This window comes from Cyanistes caeruleus, chromosome 8 (assembly GCF_971803275.1).
Source record: "Cyanistes caeruleus chromosome 8, bCyaCae1.hap1.1, whole genome shotgun sequence".
NCBI lineage: Eukaryota > Metazoa > Chordata > Aves > Passeriformes > Paridae > Cyanistes > Cyanistes caeruleus.
Genome location: NC_141708.1, coordinates 7,931,135 through 7,955,963, shown reverse-complemented (window position 1 = coordinate 7,955,963; position 24,829 = coordinate 7,931,135). Strand labels below are relative to the sequence as shown.

Genomic DNA, 24,829 nt, shown 5'->3' with positions numbered 1-24,829 from the left:
ACCTTGTGACAATTTTCAGACCTGTAACTGTCTTGCTCTGATCACTCATATCTCACCTCTGAGAGCTCTCTTTGTGAGAGCACATCCTAGTTTGTAGAAGAACTTTGTTATAACTCTGCAAAATGAAAAAGAAAAACCAAAATAAATGAGGCAACATGAATCCAGAAATTAAGAATAAAGCTCCAAACTTTATTCATTGACTTGAGTACAACAGTGATGCAGATTACAGTGGCACAGGAGTGCAATATGTGCTGTTTGCAGTATGACAGTGGAAACACTAATTGTACAGAACAGCAACCCAGCTCAACTTCTCATTATGCATATAAGCAGACTTACTGTACAGACAAGACATTGATTCACTTTTACAGAGACTCAGAAAAAGAGACAGATGAATGGAAAACAGGGACACCTCCCCAAAACGCTGGTTTATAACATATGGAGGGAGGAGAGAAGAAAAATAAAATAATAAAAAAATCCTATTGCCAAAATCTACTGATTTAAAGGAAAGTATACCTTTAAAAAATTAGTTTCAGTTTCCAAAGCTTAAAAAAAGCCCCCAGCTGTAAGGCCCCCTTACAGGAAGAGTTGTCCACAACGACCAAGCCTCACTGCTTGGACAGGGCTGCTCTGGGAGTGACACACTGAGCCCCTCACTGTGGGCACACACAGCAGCCAGAGGCTTCCCTGGCTCCAGGGGCACAGTGCCAGTGAGAGGCTCCACTGCTGCCAGTGGGTTTGCATCTGGGGAGGGAAGTGCATTCTGAAGGTGTTCAGTGACTAAAGCCCAGGCAAGTGTCCAGTGGGACCTGTCAAAGCATCCTAAGGGAGCTAGAGACTCAGCCTGGTAAGGCACCGCTGGGATTCCCATAGCTGCTTCTGCTGCTGAAATGCTGCATCTCCTGATGCCCAGGGCAGGGTCCTGTGGGCCTCAGCTCTGCAAGTCCTGGGAGCAACACAGTTCTGACTGTGGTGATCCTGACACAACAGGTCACCCTTTGCCTTCGGTCATCTCTTTTTTACCTCCAAAGAAAGACCACAGTGCACATGGAAGTATTACCTCTTCACAAAGAGGAGCATTTTTGAGCAACTCATTAGCGGAAATCTACTTCCCTGTTAGAAGCCCTTTGGGCAACAACTAATTTATTTTGCATACAGGCAAACAACATTAATGGCCAATTACATTCCCACTTCCTGCACTGATGCTTACATTAAAATTAGTAACACTTCTGCAAATGTGGGCATTACATAGCTCCTGCCAGCAGAGTGGTCTGACTGAAAACTCGGTATCTTTGCATTGTGATTGATTTTTTTGTGTTGCTTCTTGTTTTATTAAGCACAAAAAAGGTGTGTGGGAGAAATCACAAGGCAAAACTCACCAGCCAGAGCAATGCTGCAGCCCACAGTGATAGGAGTGTTTCTACACTAAGCGAAAAAGGTGCATTGTGCTACTGTCACAGTGCTCAGGAGCTCTCTCCAGCTCTTCATTTTGCAGCAATGGGGTAAAAATGTACCACATATTGTCAAGACCAGCCCTTGCTAAGCATCTACCCTGAAGACTATGCTGGACTCTAGTGGGTGTGTTGACAGGGCCACAAAGCTTGACAGGGCACAAACCAGACCAGGACCTGGGAAGAACTGAATGGGGAAGGGGGCAGTGGAGACATCCTCCCTAAGCATGGAAAGATGAGGGGCATTTTGGACAGATTAGTTTAATTCTTGTTTCCTGCAAGTGTTTTATTGCACTGTCATTACCACTGACTGGTGTTCCTCAGTGCTGAAGGTAACATTCAGGATGTGGACATCCTCCTTCACAAACACATTCCAGAGGAAAGCAATGAATCATGGAGTGAGAGAAAGGGTGGTTTTTGTTTGTCTGCCCAACGAGACTATGGTCCAAATATGCCAACATCTCCTATTAAGTCAGGAGGAGCCAAGATAAATCATTCCCAGAAGATTTTAGAGCATGTTCATATTTTTACCATTCTGGGGCCTAATTTTCCTGTTGCTTGTTCTAACAGCTTCATACCATTAATTTCAGTGTTCATAGTTTCAGCTATGAACTCCAAATTGACTTCCTCACAGCTTGAAACAGGTACTACAGGCTCATGCCAGTGTTTTCCTCTAATTCTGCCAAGCATCACCCTGGCAAGCCCTGGAGAATTCAAGTTTATGCCAGTCCTCCTCCTTCCCAGACCTTAACCCTTCTCTGTCCATCGATACTACCCTACCAGGAGACACAGGGATTGTGGAAAGGGATTCACTTCAAAACATGTATATATGTATTGCTACTTCAATGTAGCAAACTTTTACAGAAGAGGCTGCTGCTGAACTCCCTTGAACAGCAGGACATCTGAACTACTGGCTGAGAAAGGAATTCCCAGCTGCAACAGGAAAAGGGCAGCAAGCACTTCAGTGCCAGGCCCACAGACTATAGGACTTTGGAAGAGAGATGTCTTGACAGAAGTAAAAAACGCTACTGGGGCCACAGAGATGTCTTGTCTCACATAAAGCTACTGAGTTCTCCCAGCCTAACCTTTCACAGCACACTGCAGTACATCCACCACAATCCACAATCCACATTTAATGAGCTCCAAATGGGGAGGGTGTGTGCCACACATGCACCTGTGCTCAAGGATCTACATCTGTACATAACCCTGTGTGTACTTAATCCCATGTGTACACGTGGGGTTATTCTGCAATGCTTTGACTGGGCCTTACTCTTACATCACTCCTAAAGCAGAAAAGGAGAAAAAAGAAGACAAAAGAAATCAGTTTTTAGTCCTCTTGGTAATGACATTCTGTTGACAGCATTGAAGGGATTGGACTTAATTAGAAGCTCAAACACTTTGCAGGAGTTAGAGAAACACAAGCATGTACTTAAGGCATATTCATAGAATCATAGAATGATTTAGGTTGGAAGAGACCTTTAAAGATCATCTAGTCCAACTCCTGACATGTCCCAAGGGAGTATCCAAGAGAGGAATTACTAAGAACTGCTACTCAATGGATACCAGGAGAATGATTAATTGCTTACAAAGAAAATTCCCCCTGGGGCTACATTTTGTTTTCATTAGGTGGGAAGACCAGATGAAGGAACAGAAAATATTGCAGTACCAATCACTAAGAGCCCACTGCAGAAATCCTCCCTCCCCCGTGGCTGGCTGCAACGTGGGTTTTGTGGACAGATGATCCCTTGGGTGTGTCTACACGTAGGTGGTTGAGAATTAACTGTAGGCATGAAACTGAAGCTGGGAAAACCCTTCATGTTCCCAGTCAGGAGGAATACAGCAGTAAGTCTAGTGTAAAGGGCTGTGAAGTGACTGACTGCTCCACACCAGTGAGATGGGAGCCAGCAGTGGCCCAATAATCCAGTCAGAGATGAGTTGTTTGTGCAACATCTAAGCTGGCTTCTCTTCATTCCTTCCCAAGTTTAAGCTGCAGTTTTAAATTCTCAGTTGATGAGGCAGATCCAAATTACCATGCCATTCTTCACAGGCTAAGAGGCCGAGTTGTTTTGTTTTGGGTTTTTTTTGTTTGTTTGTTTCTTCTTTTTTTTTTTTTTTTTTTTTTGCATAGGAGGGAGAGGTAAGAAAACAACCTGGCTTAGTCATTTCTGAAATGACTGGGTAGTGTGTTCCTATGTGCTGTGAGAAGTTCAGTAGTAACCTAGAGATGGGGACACAAAAATGCAGATTGGCAGTTCACATCCATGAGAGAGCAACTCTTCAGGTCTAAAAGGGGTATGGTCAAGGCAACTTGAACTAAAAGACCTGTAATGCCTCGTACTTTGAGTGTCTGTAGGATGTGCAAAGACAAAATGTGGAGAATTTTAATAGTTTAAATGCATTAAAATTGAAATATGTGTCTCAAAGTTAAGCCACACCTTGCAGGTGACCAAACACTGAATTTCTAAGACCCTAGCATTCACAAAATCTGAGTGTAAAACACTGCTGTTCTTTCACTGTATAGATTTGGTTTCAGCAGTCACTCAAAAATGGATTTCAACCTGCCTGAGCCCCTGACTCTCCCATTTACTTCTCAGAGCTCCTCTAAGATCCTTTCAGATATGTGTTCTGAAAAAGGAGGTGAAACATGTTACCCTGATCTCTGCTGCAGCCTCAGAGCCACCCAGAGAGCTCACTCACTGTGTGTCACAGTGTCCCCAGGGACTTCTGTTGAGTGGGGATGGTGCCAGATCCTTGGTGGAATGTTCTGCAGCTTGTCCCACATCCCCTTAGCTCTAGGGACATGGAGCAGGTGTTGAGCCCTGGTCTGTCTCTCCCCTGCTGAATCTTCATCTCAGATTTTATCAAAGGAACCGCAGTGATCTGTCACAACAGGACTTCCTAAACCAGCAATGAAGAGGCAGGGTTTGGGCTGTCCTGCACAGTTCATGGTGAAATGTCATTTGGTGATGCAGAGAACTCAACACAGTGATACTGAATCTCAGAACTACAAGGGACTGTTTCCTCTTCCTGACTTCAGATTTTAACACCAATGTCTCATATAACAGAAAATACAAAGGTTCTGATGTCTCCAGTGCCTGAAGGTTCTGCATTAAAAAGGAAACCTTGATATTCTTTAACAGACACAGAACCTAAAGGACCCTCTCCTATCAGGAGACAGGCTCATTAGTGCAGTTATGCATTGGCAGTTAAGCACCAAGGAAGAGAAAAAGCTGACCTGGCAGCCACAATGCATCCATTCAATTACTTTGGTGCTTGTGTCCTCCTCTGCATAGGACTTGCCCAGAAGCAGTTAAGGTATATACAGGCAGTTTTTCAAGCTGCAGCATATTGGAAGAAGACTGAAAGCAACAAGGAGTTCAGTGCAGCTCAGAAACTGTCTTGCATGATTACTCTGTCTTCAAAAACCAAGTCAGGCACAAAGGGAAATAAAAATAACCAAGGCTGGAGCTTTGATGCTTCAAGAGAGGAAAAAAAAAAAAAAAAGTCTGTGCCCTCTTTTCCAAGCACAAGTGAAAACCTGCATTAACTAAAATGAGTGCTTGGCCCCATGCACTGTGCCATATTGACAACAGCTACTGCAGTTAAATCAAAAAGCCTCTATTGGCAGAGCTTGGCACCTTGATGGTACCTTTTAATTCAGAAACATTCCTCCCTAAGAGGGATGAATTTGCATGTTAGCTTGCAGAGAAACATCCTCCCTGCTGTTGTAAAATCCTACAACTCCACTGCAGCCCGATGAGCTGTCCTAGTAATTACTAGCAGGGAGTTCATCCTGAAATCTCTGGGTGCAAACCAGGGCACACTTAAAATAGCATTTTCTCACTCTGTCACTCCCACCCCCATCCACCCACCTCCTGGAGTAAATTACAAGAAAACTGACTCTTCTCCATCATTCCCATTACTTAGGTGATCTTAAATTATTCAAAGGACTGGTTAAGCTCCAGCCTTATTAATTCAAGCAGAAAGTGTGGAAGAGAGAAGACTGACACCACACACACAGCAATTCACTTCTTATATCCTAGCAAATATTTACAAGGAGTCCATTTTCCAGAAATCCAAGTGGTGTGTCCTGCAGGTGAGCAGAGTGCCCACCACCACAGGCTGTGTTACAAGAAGAAGACACTGTGTCAAAAGAGTGCCAAGTAAGAAACATTTGGGTGAAAGACTTCATGTGACCATGTGGATAAGTTACAAGGGGCTTCTCCTTCACTACAGACCTATGTCCCTCTCCATATATACACACATTAATACACACATACACACACACAGAGATAGATGGAGAGATATAAATACAGGTGTGCACACAGGCAAACACGCATACATATATATATATATATATATTTATATATGTATATATTCTCTTCCAGTTCTTGGAGTGGTTACAACTACTTTAGTCTACAAGGCATCCTAAGGGCACTTCCTGGCTCTAGCAATAAAGTCCATCATATTGTGGAGAAGTAAAGGGAATATCACTGAGGGAGAAGAACAGAACAGTTTCCTATCTTGTATAATATCAGGTAACAGGTTGACACCTCTGAAAACTATCATTGCTGTTTCTGAGCCCAGATATTTTCTCCCTGCATTCCAGGAGGGAAAATGTTCATCTTGTTCAACTGCAGAGGTGCCACTATGTTGATTTTCCCTTTTTGGTGGATAAGTAGTTGCTTCCAAACAGTTTGGATTGTGTGATACAATATTCTGCGCATCATTTGTGGTTGGTTTGTTTAAAGGGAGATTAAAAGAGTTTTGCTTTTTTCTTCATGTCGTTGCGTCTCCAGAGAGGTAACTTGTCAAACTCCTGTATCGTCATGCCAAATATTTCTTGAAAAACTTCAGGTGCTAAGTGACGCTTTAAAAAAAAATTAAAAAAAAATTTAAAAAAAGGAGGGGAAAAAAAAAGGAGAAAAGGCAATGGTCAGTCAAAGCCAGAGACACAACAGGAGGTTGGAATGCCTTAAGGATTTCATGTTGCTGTGTAAGAGTCATTGCTGGAAAAAATAATGCTTTGGCAATACACATATCCAAGTCCCCATGGACTTGGGTGCGCAAGGAGCCAATCAGGGAACTGTTTCATCTGCTGAATAAGCAAGAGACAGAGAAATGATTGGTCTGAAGCCATCCAACAAGCAGTGACAGACCAGAGAGCAGGACCAGCTCCTGCACGCCCCTGTCCCAGGCTTTAGCAAGTCACCTCTGCATACAGAAAACCGAACAGACCCTGGGTTTTCAGGAATGCTCTGCAGAGGGGCTGCAGCTTGACATGCTCCAAGTGCTGACAAGGAAGATGTCTGGCCAGGGTAACTGTTCAGCACACTTCTCTACTGCTGATGAAACACTTTTTGGTGCTGTCCTGTGCACAAGTTACTTCTTTACAGTGCACTGGATGGGGAGTCTCCCTGTGGCACTAATCTAGCACAGCATTGAATTCTGATTAGTGACCACATATCTAATAATAAAATGGGCGTAAATCCAAATTGTTACCCATATTACCTGCATTTTTGTGGCTCCTTCTGTTCATCTCCACAGAAAGATTAACTGACTACAAACGACTTAAGCATCCCCAGCATTCCACTGGGCTGCTTAAGTCTTCCTAATCCACGAAGTTGTAAATGATATTTGTTTGTTGGCAGAGATTTAGATCCACTTATTTTTGGATATCAGCCAGTCTTCTAAGTAAGTCACAGGACTCATGATGAGTTAAAGAAAGTTAAACTTTTGATCTTCAAGGATGGCTGACACTGACTTAGCTAAGACATGGTCCAAAATCAAACAAAGTATTGCTCCATTCCAATACGGATCTTATGAAACTTGTGCAATTTTGGGCTTTTATCAAATCTACAAATATATAATGAAAGGCCTGAAAACATAAGGGGATTGTGAGAAGCTCAGTCTATGAGCAGGGAGACAAAGATGTGGGAGATTGTTTGAAGGATGCGGCTGCTTCCTCCCAGTGTCCGATTCCTCTTTCCCTGATTAGTGCTGAGAAATCTTCCCACATTTCTCAGGACCCACATTTCAGTGTTTCAGCTTTCACAAACAACAAACAACTTCAGCAGGAAAGAGCATTTAGGAACTTGCTTCTCTTACCTCCAGCCTGGTTCTGTCTACATCTTTTAGTATTTTATTTCGCCCTCTGTTGGTCACCATGAGAATTTCATATGGAAAAATCTGTTAACAACGTATAAAAAGGGGGGGAAAAGAGATATTTATATTTATAGTCTAAAGCAGAAAAAAATGTGTCTCATTTTCATAAACACACAAATATTTGTTTTCTTTTTCAAAGCAAGTATCAGTTGTTGGGTTTTTTTCCTTATCTTTTTTTTTTTCCTGAAGTTGTATGGAAAACAAGCTGATCTGGACAGAACCAGAACTTGCTTAGCATTGAACTACCTCATATTGTAAAGCCACAATTTTTATGGTGTATATAGCACATCAGCTGGCTTTGGTCATGCAGAATCCTTTCTAGGCAATATATTTCCTCATCCATCAGTGTATAAATTTATTAAGGTAATTGCATTTGTCACTCATTGGTCTCAATAATGGTTGTCAGAATGTGGACAGCCCTGAGGACAGACAGTGAGTGGGCTTTAAAAACATAAAAATACATAAAAAAGCAGCATCCCTGAATAAGCAAGACATTAATTAGTGGGAGTCACTACATTCAGTAGAATTTATCACACGGTCTTCCTTGCCTTTTTGAATAGTTAAAAAATTCAAACAACTAACAGAATGAGTGCTGCTTGGAAATGATTTCAGAAAATATTAAAATCAGTTTCTGGAATCACCCTTGGCAAATAAAACTCTGTTCTAAATTTTTTCTTCCCTTGGATAGACACTTCCATGCCTGGAACGACTTAGGAGAGCTCATGTTCTGTCTGCCAGAGCGTCTCCAGAGCCCTTCTCATTGCGTGTCTCTGCGAAGCAGGAAAGCAGCATTCCCAGAGCCCTCATCCAACCCCTACTAAAGTCAATGAAGTTTTTCTGGAAACTTCAGCGGCAACTGGCTCAGCCTTTACTGTCATTTATGGGTCTTGTCTTAGTTGCTCACTGGGAACAAGAGTTACACCACCAAAACTCTCCTGGAGAGAGCTGAGCTATTGTCAAATGCTATTAATTCCATTATTTCAGCAACAGAAGTTTGACTTAATCAACTTTTGCACAGTACTCAGCAATTAAGTTCATTCCATTGTTAACAATTATCCCAATGAACTTTAAAAAAATATAATAAATAACATTCAGGCATCAATGAACACACCATTGATTTTATTGTAAGTAATAATTTAAATAATGTGTGCTTACATACCACACAATTGTAAGATATTATTCTTATGAGATTCTGACATTTTCACAATTGTACAATTAGGTCTATGCTTGGAATTACATTTTTTATGTTTGATACTGGAAATGGCTACCATAAACAGCATTATAGGAAACTAAAATGTAACTTTTCATATTTAAACAGGCAGAGTTTAAGTCAAGATCTACGGTCATAAGTACATTTTTATATTTAAATATTAACAACAAGGCATGTCTCAATGTGGGCTGGTAAGATGCACAAATTCTGTCCTTTCTGGAGAACCATTTGGTAATATCTGGTCATTCTTAGGATTATTCATTTTTATTTTTCATATGCTTCATACTGACTCTGAATTGGCTTATTTTATTTTAGCAGGTGTAAGTTAATGTTGGAAAATTGACATGAACAAAAACTGCTAATTCACACATCCTGAGAGTTTGGCATCACCTTTATAAATAGCAACAAAAAGCAATCTATTATCTCAATAAACTTCCCATAAATTTTATAATTAAAATAGCCATTAATAAATAATAGTTAAATTTTGTCATTAATAATACTGACAGAATTTGTCACCCAAAATAGCATCACAAATCATTGGGTACATCAACAGCAGTGGTGACTGTAAGAAGTTCTATTGCACTGAAAGAGAAATTATTTGGAGTACAAAGTAATATCTCAGGACTCCCCACGTTTTTATTTATATAATATATAATCCACTTGTAACTGCACAGTGCACTGGGGTCTCAGCTTATAAAGCCAGGGTTATTGCCTTGTACAGTTTGCCTGGAGGTGACTCAGAAACACAAGAAGCAATCTGGTTTGCAAAGTGAGCTCCTCACTTAACTGCAGAAATTCTGATCCCTGTAACTTTGGCAAAATCATGATTTCATGGAAGGTTCACCAGCAATAAATTTTAAGATTTAAAACACAGCCCTGGTTGAATTCTGTCTATATATTATATTCATTTTTGACTCAGGCATCTCTAGATATAGCTGTAAAAACATTTTAATTTTTATCTTAAATCAAAATTAGCAGACATGGCCTCTTTTTGCAATAAATCTCCTGAAGAGTTTCTCATACTGGGAATTCAACTCTATGGACAGGTCTCAGGTAACCAGTGCTGAGAGCTAAGGAACAGATCCAGACAGACATGTAGGCATCTGACTTCCAATCAAAGATTTTCCAAAATCTTTGGAATTAAGACATCCTCACCAGTGTGTTGTGAGCCACAATATTCTGCAGCATTTTTTGAACTGGACAGGTCTGAGACCTTCCCATTGAGGTTGGCCTGGTGCTTTGACTGGTGAAAGCTGACAGAGAACCAGCTATGGAGCATCTTCCATAGCCGTCACTTTGTCCCTAGAAAAGCTTCCTTAACCCTGGAATCACACCTGGGCTGCCCTCAGCCTGCCTGAGCACTAACACCTCTGCAGAACAAAGTCCAGAACAAAGGGACAGGTTTGGCACGTAAGGAGCAGGGACTCAGGTGACGTAAAGGAAAACAAGGGAACTGAGACATTTCCCATATTTTATCTGCATTTCACAGTAAAACCTTCAATGTCTTGAAGGAAAGTGAATAACATCTGCACTTGCCTTTGGCTCCAACATGTTAGGCATAGATACTCCTCTGTCCATTCTCATTCCAGGGACATGACCATCCGGGAGGGACTGCATCGGATACAGGTACACATCAGACACAAAGGTTACACACACAGAGGGTAAAGGCACTCAAGTAGTGGTGAAGACAAAGGTCATTTTTTTCCCTGAGACTTCCTTCAAGTCTTAATTATTTGTCTTATTATTTCAATCATTGCCATGGCTACTGTTCACTCCTCCTCTGAGGCAGGCAGAGGGATCCTTCAGTCCTCTCAGCCACCATAGCTCCTGTCCCTGCTCAGGCTGGGGACAGCCCCTCACTGAGCTGACTTTCCAGCTTTCCAGGGGGACTTGGGCACCCCAAGAGAGTGGTGGGCCCTCTCCCACCCCAGTGACTAGGTTGAAGTTCTTCCCTAGTTCTTCCTTAGCATTAATTCAGATACCACCCAACAGCACAGAAAGCATTCTTATACCTCTGGGCTTTCCTTCTTGTAATTTACTGTAACAGCTGAGGGATTTCTTTTTTTTTTTTGTCTATAATGGGAAAATTTTACTATGAACACAAACAAGGGTAGGGTAAAAAGGTGCTGTTTTGACACAGGTATTAAATCTAAGGAAGTAACATTTGGAGAACAATACATGGACAGCTCTGCTCCCCTCCCATAATCTTATTCTCTTTCCAATCATCATGATTTTGATATGTCATTAAAAAAAATTATCCAACTAATTAAACAATTTCTTAAATTGCCATTTCATATTGTGATTGTGCTGAGGAGCCAGGCAGACTCAAACCATTCTGAAAAATACCCTGCAGGCAGTAATTGAAGTATAAAGGTTTCTATTTGCAAGCACACTTCTTTCTGGCTCATCTGTGATGGCAGCACTGTAGAAATATTACTGATCAGCCATCTTGTCTGGAGAGCAAATTCCAGGGTGAAAATGAGGAGTTCAAAGCTCCTAGTATGAGAGAAAATTTCCTCTGGAAGAGACTTTCTATGTGTCTCTGGGGTCAGTGCTAGAGAGGCTGGAAATAAATCCACCCTCCCATGTCCAGAGAAGACCATTACAGATAACTCATACAGGAACAGACAGTGGATTTTACAGAGCAAGTCACAGAACGGGTGTGAGCTGTCTCAACTCAGCTCTGGGGAGGTAACAAGGAGGAATCCGAGGCTGTGCCTGTTTTTTGTTGATAAGGATCTACATTGGTGTTTATGCTTAAACATGCAGGAAAATCAAAGCTATTGTCTTAAGAAACCCTTTCCTGTGGCAGAAATTCAGAGTTGAACAAGTAGCTGCTTTAGGTTCTGCTGTCAGTTGACTGATGAAAACCCGTACTCTACCTGGAAATCTGAAAAGCAAAAGAGAAATCTCATCAGCTTTAGAGTGTGGAAGGACAGGAATCAGTTACAATCTACCAGAGAATCCTTCTCTGTTTTCTGGTCTTCCTGATTTTTCCAAAATCCCATCTGATTCTCTAAGGCCAGCAACATTTGTAATTTTGGACTTAGTTTGTAGAGTCAAACTCTTCAATTATCACAGTTATTTTCATTACCTCTTCAAATTTTGTAACTTTCATAAATAATAATGTCAATTTTTATTTGGCACTGACTGGTACCGCATCCAGCTCAAAGTCATAATGAAGATCATGAGCAGCAATGGGGATTAGAGGGCATAATCTCCCTTTCTTCACTGTGGCACATTCTTTCAGACTGCACAGTGAATGGAAATTTTCAGAGAAAGAAAACATGAAACTCAGAGAAATCAGTTCATATTCCTGATAATGCACACGTTACTTGCTTTCCATTTGATCCAAAAAAAGTATGAACAAGGATCAGTTCCACATAACAGATTTAGCAAAATAAACCCAACATTTTTAACAGGTATTTGAAGTGCTTTGAGTTAATTGAGTTTGCCAGAGAAAATTAAAAAGTGCTGAGCAAATACAAAGTAATCACATCCACAGCCTTAATGTAAAACAGCAGAAATGATCAAACATCACAGCATTTTTACATTTATTACTAATAGACAGTAAAAGTCTCCTCATCCTTACCTCTAACAGCACCACTCACATCACCATAACTGTTGTACTGACCAAAGTCCGTAGAGACTGGCTGTAACAGGAAAAGAGGGACAGAACATAAATTCACAGTTCATGACTTTACAAGCATCTTGGTACATGGGGAAAAATAAATCACTTTAATTTTTTTATTTCCCCCTCAATTTTACAACATTTCTTGCACTGCTTTCTTCTCTTTTTAACAAAGTAGTTTGTGGGAGGGGAAAATAGGTTTGGTCTGCCTTCAGGTGGTTTTATAAGAAATATTTATCAAACAGAAAACCCAAAACAATTGATATGGAAATAAATACCATGGATAATAAAATCCACCTTTCACTTCTCAAAATCACCATCTTCTTACCCTATGAAGTCCATTTTTTCCATACCCAGGGAGAGAAGAAGTTTTGGAGGCTGAAGCATGTGCTGTTGAATGAGGAAGGGAAAATATTTTACTGGAAAAATCCTATGGAAACTAAGATACTAAAACACTTGAGGAATCACCTAGTACAAAACACACAGTTAAAAGAGCCAAACATACACACAACCATCTGAGACACACTGACTTTAAGAAACTCAGTTCCAAACTCAACACAAATTTCCACACGTTCTGTAAGTTACAAACAGCTTTATCACACCATGGTGGCAGGCCATTAATAAGGGACACTGATTTTTCCAGGCTCAAAATCAAGGTGGTCTCCACTGGATTGAAAATAATGCTCATGTATCATCCATGGCATCAGCTTTGGCATCACCCCTGATTCCAAAAAGGAATTGATGACTACACTGATTATACCTGCAAAGAGGGATGGACACATCTCAAATAAAGGAGTTCTCCAACCTGCACTAAGGTTAATAAAAAAAATATAAGCTCTGAGTTGGCAGGTAGACTCTGGCCCCGTAAAAATTAAAGGCAGTGAGTGAGATCCACAGGAACCCTCTCCAAGGCCATCAAAGCAACACACATAAAACAGGGAACACAAGCAATCTTAGTTTGCCTGGCAGCTGCTCCAGTGGATGACTCCAGAGAGACTCATTTTGTCTCTTCTTGGCTCAAAGTACAGCTTCTGTGTTATAATGGCTGGTGAATGAAGAGAGTAAAATAATACCCCCAAACCATTCTCTGGAGATGTGAGAAGGCCACAGCTGTACATCAAAATGTGCAAGGAGGAAAAGAACCTAAGTCACCAATCTAAGCTAGCTTTAGTGCTTTTGTTTTGGAACAAAATACACCCAATTAAAATGTCAGCCCAGGTCAAAACACTGGCTGTGTTTGGAATATACAGCTCCACTGGTTAATAATGCTGGATTTCTGTCCCTGAGAGAAGAGACTACACAGGGATACGAACCACCAGTGTAAGTAAAATGTGTTGTTGTAATTTAATAGCCCAGCCTATTAGTGTGTGTGTGATGTCATAGTCACTGAACATTTCCTCCCACTCCTCATCTATATTAAAGCAGCTCTCTCCTCAAAATTGCATGAAAATTCTCAGCCTCATATTTTTTCTAATTAAGAAACAACCACAACAGTCCTCCCCTCACCAAAACCAGGTGATGAATCAGGCCACTCTTTCAGGGCAGATCACCACATACATACACACATATCAAGCAGTCTTGCCAGCTGTCTCTCTTCTGGGACCACTGTTTGGTATGTGTATCTGTGGTGTTTACTCCCCATTGTTCATGATTAGCTTTATTTCCTCCATGAATTACCTGGAGAATCGTAACGACTGGCAGAAAGGGCTGACCTACCGCGACTCTCCTTTTCCATCTCTTCCTTCAATATTAACTGTCCCAGACCAGAGTTGAGCTACAAATGGCAATTAAAAAAACATATCAATAAAATAAAGCTGACCAAGACAGTGGTAGGAATTTCTTACAGAAAGCAAAGGGACACTTTTTGGATGCTGTTCAGAAACAGCAAGAGGACAAGCTTATAACCACCTTCATGAGCTGCTCCTCCTGCAGCTGCCGGCGTCTCTGCAGCTCCTCATCATCTTCCTCCCTTCCACTTGATCTGCGTCTCATGTCAGCTCCTGCTTCCACAAAACCACAGCACAGAGAGAGCTTTGTGCATCAGTTCAACTGCAGCTCAAAGATTTCAATGCTAGTTCAAAGTCCTGGTCAGTTGGATTTGTTGAATAAACTAAGCAGTATTTTCTCGCAAAGTCAAAAGACTTTTTCAAAACTCCTTCTTAATAAAACTCACGTAAGTAGCCTTGCCCTATGGTTATCAGGCTTGTTATAAACTAAACAAGAACTTAAACTACACATGAGTTCCAAAACAAGCAATGGTCCTGGATACAGAAGTCATGATTCACCATAATAGAGAAAGGCGCTCACGTTGCTGGTTCTGGCAACACAGGGTTTAGTAACACCAGCAACTGGATCACAGCTGAAAACCTCAGTTTTGTTTTACATTTACACTTTTATCTAGACTCAGAGAAGTAAATCTGAATTAACATTTCAAATGGAAAGTTAAACTACATTAGTCTCCTAAATGAACACTCGTATTTGAAATAAACAAGGCTAATTGGTTCTAGTCTAAAATGGTTCTAGTCTAAAATGAAGTAAACTAATTTGATCCATTGGATAAAGCTAAAATATACTATGGCACATGTGTTCTACATTTTAGTTCCTTAGTTTTTATTGAATATTTTTTATTTTCTTGATTATTCTTAAGAAATAATCCTGTCTGGATGCCAGGACAATTCCATGAATACATATGATGTGCCATTGCTGCAAGCATTAAGACAGCAGTTCTATTTTTTTCTGCACAGGGCTTTATATGGTATCGTTATTTACCAACCCTGTGCTAGACAAACTCAGGGTTTAAAGTATGTAGACATTTCAAGTATGTAGATGACAAAACTTCAAGTATGTTGATATTATTCCTGTGACTCAAGGACTCTACATGTTTGTCAGGTTGCAATCTCAACTAAAGGACATTTTCAAAAAACTGTTGCTGCATGTGCAGCCCCTTCAGTTGGTCTCTGGGCTCTCCCACCCTGTGTCTCCTCTCCCAGAACTTCTGAGAAAATCCCATTGTTATGGAAGCCATACATTCCCTCACAGAGACATGAAACAAGCAACACCTCGGTGCTTCAGACATGACTTCAGGAATGAACCTGGCTAGATCACTTATTTTATGCTGTAGGGGTCAATAAAAACACAACAGAGGAAAAAAAATACAAAGAAAAAAATTAAATTGATGATGCACATGGATTAAAGAAAAGAAAATAAGGTATGTGTAGTGCTACAACACAGAAGAAAAATACAAAGTCTGTAGAAACAGTAACTGAAAATCAGGAATTATTTAGTCTGTTAATTGTTCCAATTCAGTTGTTGCTTCTTGCCATGAAATTAGTCATGTGGTGGGAAACAATCATGTTTTCTGTGGAATTTTTTACTATTAGTTTAGGACTAAAAAATTAAATAGAGTAACTGAAAGAAGTCAGGACTGTGTGACACACCACACTTTTTAAGGTACTGCACTAGAGTTCAAAAAATTTGCTTATGGGTTAATATCTGTGTGATAAATCCCAAAGGCCTTTAGCAAAAACTTTTCTACTCAGTGCAATTCAAGAGTTTTAGATTCAGATACTCAGTGGTCTCACCAGGAGAACTGCACTTCAGTGTGAGCATCTGGAGTGGACACCACCTCTCCTACACGTTTTTCCAGCTGCGCTGTTCGTGTCCCTTTGTCACCAGAACCTTCCGAGCCGCAGAGATGAAGGGTTTGTGTTTGCATACCTATGGCAGCCAGGGAGGGAGGGCCTGGCCAGTGGTCAGTCTCAATCTTTGGTATCTCGTTGGGTGCTGGTGCATGAGCTGCTGGGAACTTGGAGGACTTGATGATATCCTCGGAGGACTTGCTCTGTGCTGCCAAGGCAGCTGCATCTAGATGGTAATCAGGGAACTTAGCTATGTAATAATCTGGAGCAGCACAAAGGTCAGCCTTATTTTTGGCAAAATTTCATACTTTTCAAGAAGTTAGTTTTCAAAAGCAAACATTTTCATGTTTTGCTTTTTCAATTTCAGTTTGAAGTAGAGTAATGCCTTTCTCTTGCCAATAGATTAGAATCAAACCTTCCTCTCCTCCCACAATCCCACCCCAAAATAACCCCAAATCAGCTTTGGATTTTACTATGATTTCGTAGTGTAAGAATGATTAGGCAAGAATGAGAAAATGCAGCCTAACAGTATTTGCGAATATCTCCTAAGGACAGCTGTTTATTTATGAACTCAGATTTATGTACTAATAAGTTTTTCCCTCTAGGGAAAGCTAACTAATAGATCAGAGTAACAGTACAAATTCTAACACTACTGATGCTAATTATTTCTTATTGTATCTGTGAAAAGCTGAAAAACAAAGAAGAAAAGAAACCTGAAACAAGTATGTTTAACTAGGGATTTTTTTTCGTGCTGCATGCTCTTGCTTAGAACATGCAGTAGTAGTAAAAGCAGATATGAACTTATCAATAAACACTAAACTCCATTAAGATCAACTTGGCAGGGCAAGGCACTTGCAAAGCAATGAACCTCACCAACAAAATAGCTTGGCAGTGGGGCTTCCACTTAAATTCCATTTTAAGCCAAAGCCTTGTAAAAGCATATAAGGATGTGCATTATGGCTTTCTCTTCTTGACATTAAAAAATAATCTAATAGAATTCAATGTACATTAAACGTAACCTTAACTATGTCTGAGCTGGAAAATGCTAGCTCAAATCACCTTTGCTTATATGAGGCTATTGTATCAGAAGCAACAGTCCCAGAATTTTCTTTCCTTTTTTCTTTTTTTTTTAAACAGAAAGACATCTTTTAACAAAGTGATGCACTGTGTTGCTCATCCAAGACATTCCAGGTAATTAAGCAACAGCAGTGCTAGAAATCATTGGGAATTCTGAGCATCTGATGACTGGAAAACTCTAAGTATAATTGCAGACATGGAGGAAGCTGGTCAGAGTTTACAAAAGCATGACTTCAAACAGTACTTACATATTAGAATTGGTGATGTCAGTGGTTAAACATTCACATGTTAATGGGAGGTGAGGAGATACATTAAAACCATAAAAATAAACAGAAACAATGTTAAGAGTTTTTTTTTCAAAATGAGCATATGGTTTGAAACTTAAAAAAGAAAGAGGGGAAAACCCTTATGTGACAACAGAGCAGTGTAATGTGCAGTGCTCACTCTTGACTACAGAATGGACTTGTGGGCTTTCCTGCTCATCCCAGCTCAGTGGCTCTCAGCCAGCTGCTCATCTGAGCCCTGTAGTGCTGCTGATTTGCTACTTCACCCTAAATACATTTCACTGGATAAAACATCTGCAAAGGGATAAAAATTCAGAGTCTATAAATAGTGGAGTCATCCGTCTTTCACTGAGGTAAATAAACGCCATCTCTGATGCATATTTGTGTTCACAGCAGGGGAAGAGTGAACACCCTCCTTTAAAATGCAGCTTCCCCTATGGGACTAAGGACAGGCAAGGCTGTGGGCTTCTGCCATCATTGCCATTTCAGACTTGCTATGACAACACCAAAAAGCTTAGAGCACTAACACTGCTGTCCAACTCAGAACCCAAACACCTGGAAAAACAAGTACAGCAAACTACCTGAGCTGTATCACAGGGCTGGGAGTCAAATTAGCCCTGTCAGTGATAAGTCACCTATAATATCTTCACTAATTAAAGATTCTTATTTAAAGCCACATTAAAGGTGCATTTGGAATTCCAGTCTGACTATAACATCTCCATCTTTTCCGTTGAAATAAATTATTGTACTGTATCTGTTTAAAATAAGGATATTTTGTGAAATCCCTGTCAGAGATCAGTCTACTGTTAATCCATTTTAACATGACCAGTACCTGTACTCTTCAAAGATATACCTAAAGAAGAGAAATGCTGGCAGTTGTCATAATGCAAACAGCAAAATCTCAGCTCATGGCAGTTTTGCCATTAAGATCCACATGGCAAGATTAAACCATATCAATCCAAACAAAACAACAGGCTTTAAAACATAATCACTTTCCAGGACATGCAATTACAGCTGCTTCAAGCTTGGAAGCTACTAAATTTTTATTTACACTTACAAACTGAAAAGTGAATGCTTTTCACTAGCTGCACACCTTTTAATTCAGCTGACACTCCAATTTTGAAATAAAAAGGGAAACGTCATTTACCGTGTTGTTTGTAGATGGGCGGTTTCCTGTAAATGTTGACACCTTGATCTGTGATATTAAGAAACAGAAAAAATATGAATGTAAAAACTACTTCAGTTGTAGAAAAAGATAACTCCACCACTAAAGCAATAGATAGACCAAATCAAGGATGTAGCACAAGAAAAAGCCAGAAAGCTATTTCTAGTATTATAGAAATTCAGATTATTTAAAGAAAAGAAAACATAGGAACAAGTGAAAAGTCAAAGACATGTGGTATGAAGTCCTTTGGAGCTGATTCTGTAACATGTGGATGCATCAACTCATGAACCATCAATTTTAAAGTGGAATAAAAGAGAAAAAATGTAAGCAGGCAAGACATTTCAATGGTGAAGATACAAGCCATTTGGGGAAAACTACCCCAAATAACTTTTGTGGAAAATTGTGCTTCAGTCAGAACAGCTCAATTTTCTTTCCAACTGACTGGCTATATTGAACAGAGGAGAATGCAGTGAGCCTACAATACACTTCAAAATCCAGAGAACAAAATAGCAGCCTAGGACACTGCTTTAAACAGGCAACAACAGCCACACTTCAGTGAGTCAAAGGGATTCTTTATGCAGTGTTCACTGACATGCCACTAAATCTCAAACCATAGGGACAGATTTTCTTTCTTTTTTTCTGTAATTTTTTTATACAAGGCCCACCATATTGCATATTGCCTATGTTAATCAGAATAAAAACACTTCCCAGAACTCTAATGCAGTAAATCTATAGTATGTCTAAATTATACCATATTTTTCCAAATAATAATTTAACCCAGGAACCATTTTGTTCTAAACTACCTTCCCACCCCAGCCAACACTTCATGTATTCAGCACAGCTACAAATACAAAAGGTAATCCAAAATCAGCACTACAGTGCAAAAATGTGCCAAAATGTTATTAGAAGAGCAAACTGAGCTACAGGGAGCTAGAAAATTAATGTCAGAAACCCATTTTGCTACTTTATGCTGCCTGAAGAAAGTTTTCAGTTACATCAGAGTGAAAGATGAAAAGGAATTTCAGAAACACATGTGCTGTATCACAGATCCAATTAAAATGTTGTAGGAGACATCTTTGCCTTTGGCATTAAGGAAAGTTAAACCTAAAATTGAGTTGCAACGGAGGCAAATCTTACTCTGCAGAGCCCTACATCCTTAAATAAAAAGGCAAACTCATTGCACACAAAGACTGTGGTATTTCATTCCTGTGTGGGATCTGTTATGGCCACTTGACCAGCAAACAGGTATGAACATTACAAGGGCAGTCATGCAGTCCTTGTGCGCACACGGACACCAGAAAGCTCCAGGGAGGATGGGAGCACAGCTCCTTCCGTGGCTGCACGGCTCCAGCTGGCCAGGAGAGCTCTCCCACCATGCTCCAGGTCATTTCTCACAGCTATTCATGCAATTAGGCTTGAGTTTAGGTGAGGCACCGAGAGCCAGGTGAGCTTAAGCGGTTAAAAGAGCCGACCTCAGCTGAGCCAGGTCACCCTGTGACAAACTGTGTATCTGCCAGATTGGAGGAGAGGAGGAAGGGCAGTAACCTCTGGCAGTGAGGAGGAACACTAGGCTGACAGGAATCTGAAAATAACTGGATAGAACAAGACTTTCAGCTAGGACTGAAGCAGAGAGATGCATGTCCAAACCCTAGGGACACACAGCTCATCCCATCAAAATCCAAGACAAATGGTCTTCTCAGATACTGGAAGAACTGTGGAGCTCACTTCAAAACAGAGACTGCCCTCTGTAGAAAGGACATCCTAAGGCACACATATCCTTATGGGTCAGCAGGTCTCGCTGAGGACACCAAGCCATTGCACAAAACAAGAAACAACCTCACCTGCTTTAAAAAGAAAGGGGCACTAAACTAGAATTGTTGGGTTCAAGACTGAAACAATTCACAACATCTGAATGAACATATGTAATGGCTCACTTGCCGCCTCTTTTCTGCCTGTCAATCAAAACCATTTCCTCTAAAATTAGCAGAGCTATGCTGGTGCTCAGCTGGTGCAACTGGGAGAAAAATCAAGCCCTACATAGCTCATATACAGCTCACATAGCTCAGATACAGCTCACAGGCCATCAACTGACCCTGAAAAATTAAGCATTCTAAGAGTAAAATGCCTGACCAAGAGAATAGGTAAAAATCACAATAAACCTCCACATTTCTTAAGGCGCTACTCCTCTCAGCAAGCCCAGAAGCAGTTCCAAACCCTGAGGGTGCAACCCATGGTAAACGGTGTGAAAGGATGGAGACAAGACAGAAGTTACAAAGGCTACATTCTACACTGTGACAGGACAGCGAGACACACACAGTGCCAGCTCCTACCTGGAACATGGAAATGTTTAGGGGCCTGAGCGTAAGTTGGAGTGAGAGGGCGACTGTCAGGCCGATAGGGGACAGGGGAGTTCCGACCGCTGGACGGCTCATTGCCTCCAATGAAAGAATGGAGAAAACAAAATGAGAAGAGGGAGAGCAGTAAAAAAAAAAAAAAAAAAAAAAAATTAAAAAAAAAAGCAAGCCCAATCAAACCCAAGCAAAACTGGTGGAATCAAAACCTCCAGGGAGAAAAGAAGTTGAACCAAACGTATAAATACAAACAATAAGGAGAACTGGTAGCAGCCCTGGTGACTTATTTTTCCCCCCTGATATTCCTGCAGAGACAAAAATTCATGTTCAGGCTGGAGTTGAGGTTTGAGCAGCTCAGACTCATTCTGACGGCATGCAGGCAGGAGCTGTGCGCTCGTAGCTGGTGATTAGATGGGCAGTATAGAAAAGAAGAATGGAAGGTTACTTGGTAATGATTTTTTAGTACAGAGGTTGATACTTGGAATTAAAAGGCACAAACACGGAGCAGAGTAGTTGATAAGCAAACCCAAAGCAGATAGAAGCAGATGCTGGCAGTTACTACAGTTCACTAAACCAAAAGTGTACAGAAACTAGAAACAGAAAATAGCTGTTAGGTTGCTTGGCCCATATCAAAAGTAATAACTATTCCTTACACACTCTTTCATTGGTTTGGGAAAATTCTGATATGGCAAAATAATTTGTAAAGCAGTTCACATCGTTCACGCTGTGCCAAATCTCTGTCAATGTAAATTTGGTTCTGTTGACAATACTTCACTGCTGATTAAGCAAATCTGAATCTTAATACCTGAAAACCTTAGTTCTAGCTTGCACACACAGTTTGTTCCATTTGTAGGATTACTCTTACTGTGACTCCCCTTTAACTCCTGACAATGCACCAGAGCAATCCAACCGTCCTGGAAGTTTCTGTGTTTTGTCAGGGAGTGAGGGCTGCTGCACAAGCACGATGGTGGATCCCAAGTAACAAGAGTTAACAGCCAGATATTCATTCACATCTCTGTGTGTGTACCTTGAAAGAATGCAGCTGCCTCTTTCACTGTACCAGTCTTCAAACTAGAGCAAGCTCACACAAAGAAAAAACCATCCACAAAGGTGCTTATTTCACATGGGTGAGGGTGACCTTAGCAGTGAAAAATAAGAAGCATCAAACCCCTTCAGCTTTTTAAGGTATGCACAAGGGCTTAAAAAACCCTAGAAATGTTGATTAAGAAAGCAGGAGGAAAAAAACAGAGGGCAGAGGAGGGAATGATTACAAATACAGAAGGGCTATAAAACGTAAGAAAAAAAAAATTTCAAAATTTCAGGCCTGTTTCCTATGTCTTGTTAGAGGACCCAAAACCTTATTTTGCATGCTATTTATCTATTTGATATGGGGAAATAGGTGTGGGAGAAGGATAAAAAGTTTCATTTAGAATTTACACAAAAAATCCTCTTCTACTTTAACAGTCATCTGCCAATCTAAAAGGCACTAAAGGGGGAAAAAATGCTCTTTACAAACCTTGCTGAGATGTGCCCCAGAGGCCTCAGTCAGTATACAAGTTAACTCACTGCATATGAATGTTTTAAAAATTACATGCATCATTCAGGGGGATTGGCTGTACAAAATTTGTCCAGAAGAATGCATATGCAAAATTCTATATTTAAAACTTTGACATTTCAGCCCTAAGTGATGTGATGTTCTTTCAACCACATGCATTGATGGTGGTTTTCTATTTTGGCTGCACTGATGCTGAGCTTCTGGCCTAATTTAGTTAGGTTTGCTAACTCTGAAAAGCAGCATGAATGATTAGTTAAACATTATTGTTATATCTCAATCTATGGCCCTTTATTTAGCAATTCCAATATTGTATTCTACTTCTCCACCCTTTGAGATACTGTGATGGTGAAACTTGCTTTTACTTATGTTTTTTGGTTCTACCAAGAAATTATGAGTTGCTTTTCAGCAAAATAATTGTTTTATAAAGAAAAAAACCCAATCAATATTAATATGTCTCAAGATACAGTTAGCTGTTTATAGAGAACATGTCACTCTGCCTTTTTGCTTCCTTTAGCAATTACACTCGGTGGAAGAGAAAAAAAAAGGGATTTATTGACCTGTGGACTTGCCACAACAGAGGAGTCACAAATATATTTTACCTGTTGGGAACTGGTAGACTAAATGTGTGTGTTCAATTTGCAATGCTTCTATCACCAACACTACAGATACAGGGAAGAATCCCTTCTTAGGATTCTCTCTACCTCCAGACACAACTAAGTGTGCTCACACCCATAAATGTATGCTGGTTGGTCTTGCATCTAGGACACAGATAATTTGTTTAGAGGGACCTGGAAATGTTGTATAATGCACTCTGTACCAGGCAGACAATTACTGTGGTATCATCCTGCACGTGATGCTTTACAGATGTCTCTGTTGGCTTCTTTTTCCTGGGGTACCTAATGACTCCTGCTAGTAGTGAGAAATATCTCCCCTTTACATTTCCTAGGATGGCAGCCTCACTGCCTCCAGCCTCTGCAAGAGGGAATGGTGCATCTACTTAGAATCCCATTAGGCCATCCCTGAGGAACTCACTCGTAAGGACGTTTAAGTGCTTGGGAAGCAGCTGCAAAACCAGCCACAATTTGCGGAAGCAGTGCCAACCTCTGCGGAATGTGCACACACACACAGAGGAAAGCAGAGCTCTTGGCTGCCTGTACCTGTCTCCTCATGGCCAGCCTGCTTGCAGCTTTACATAAAAACCCATTACATTTGGGTTCCTTGCCTGCACAGAAATGTCTCAGATATACTGTAACTACTGTTAACTTCCCAAAGCAACAAGAGCACTCCAGTTCACCAACACTGCAGAAGGAACTAATTCTCACGCCCTTGGCAAGAAGTTGAGTATGTCTATGTGTAGGTGGGGGATGTTAAGAGATAATGAAACAAACTTAATCTAAAAATTAATTACTAGAGCACAGCAGAAGGGAAATCCATTTTTTTTTTCTTCCATTCTCTTTGCTCCATCAGGTAGTTGTTTTTTACAGTTAAATTTGTTAGGCAGGTTGCCCTAGCAGCCAGGAATAGAATTGCTTGCCCACACACAGCCCACTGTAATGCAGGTCCCTGCTGCACTCTGAAGTGCTCACCACTGGGCTCACTGTGGGATTCACAAGCTGAGCTCACAGAATCAGGCCAAAAAACCCATATGCAACCAACACTCAGCCTTCTGTCAATTTGCAACCAACACTGAGCCTTCTGTCAGCTTCCAGTTTCGTTGCTCTGCTTCTGAGTAGACATAGGAAAACAAGCTCAACAGTACCTGAAACCCTTAACTCCTGTTCAGGTTTTGTCAAACTATCATTAATCTTCTTGTCCAGAAGTGTAGCCTTTATCTCACATACAAAACTGAAAATCATGAAAAAGCCAATACACAATTGTCTTCCAGAGCAGAACTTTCACCTGCATCCACAAAACCCTGGAAATAGTTACCAGGTACAGAAAGCATTTGATTTCAGACATGCCTCAGGGAAGGAAAGAGGGAACCTGTGAAAACCAAGGTCCAAATTCTCTATGAAGGTGGGTAGATTCCTCATGGGAAGGTCTGTGAGCAAAGAAATACACATTACTTTGGAGCTCTTTTACATGGAAATCTTATGGAGGCTTTGCAATATTCTTGAATGCCTCTGAAAAATTCTAGGCATGCAAGATGAAATCCTGACTCTCAATGAGAGTTTTGTCTCTGATTTCAGAAGGGTCAGGGTTTCTTTCATTCCTGGACTTGTTTTGATTCTTTCATAGCAAAGACAGTACTTTATTGAGACAAGACCAAATTCAATGGAGAGTCCAAATTAGATTAAATGAAGTC

General features: G+C 40.6%; 1 protein-coding gene across 34 annotated transcripts in view; it reads right to left on the bottom strand.

Moving 5' to 3' along the window:
- Positions 1–5,805: 5,805 nt before the first annotated feature.
- ABLIM1 (actin binding LIM protein 1) overlaps positions 5,806–24,829 on the bottom strand; it is a 186,331-nt gene continuing 167,307 nt past the window's right edge. For 7 of the 34 annotated variants that reach the window (XM_086899343.1, XM_086899340.1, XM_086899321.1 and 4 more), the window contains 7 exons: positions 18,601–18,648; positions 16,172–16,318; positions 14,363–14,454; positions 14,132–14,228; positions 12,783–12,844; positions 12,416–12,476; positions 10,879–11,713 (listed from right to left, as the gene is read on the bottom strand). In XM_086899343.1, coding sequence (XP_086755469.1) covers positions 11,676–11,713; positions 12,416–12,476; positions 12,783–12,844; positions 14,132–14,228; positions 14,363–14,454; positions 16,172–16,318; positions 18,601–18,648 — 545 coding nt within the window. In that variant the 3' untranslated portion in view covers positions 10,879–11,675. Of the gene's footprint in view, positions 6,319–7,556; positions 7,638–8,715; positions 11,714–12,415; positions 12,477–12,782; positions 12,845–14,131; positions 14,229–14,362; positions 14,455–16,171; positions 16,319–18,600; positions 18,649–20,948; positions 21,054–24,829 lie in introns of those variants that run through there. The other 27 variants (XM_086899334.1, XM_086899338.1, XM_086899332.1 and 24 more) reach the window with 10 other exon arrangements.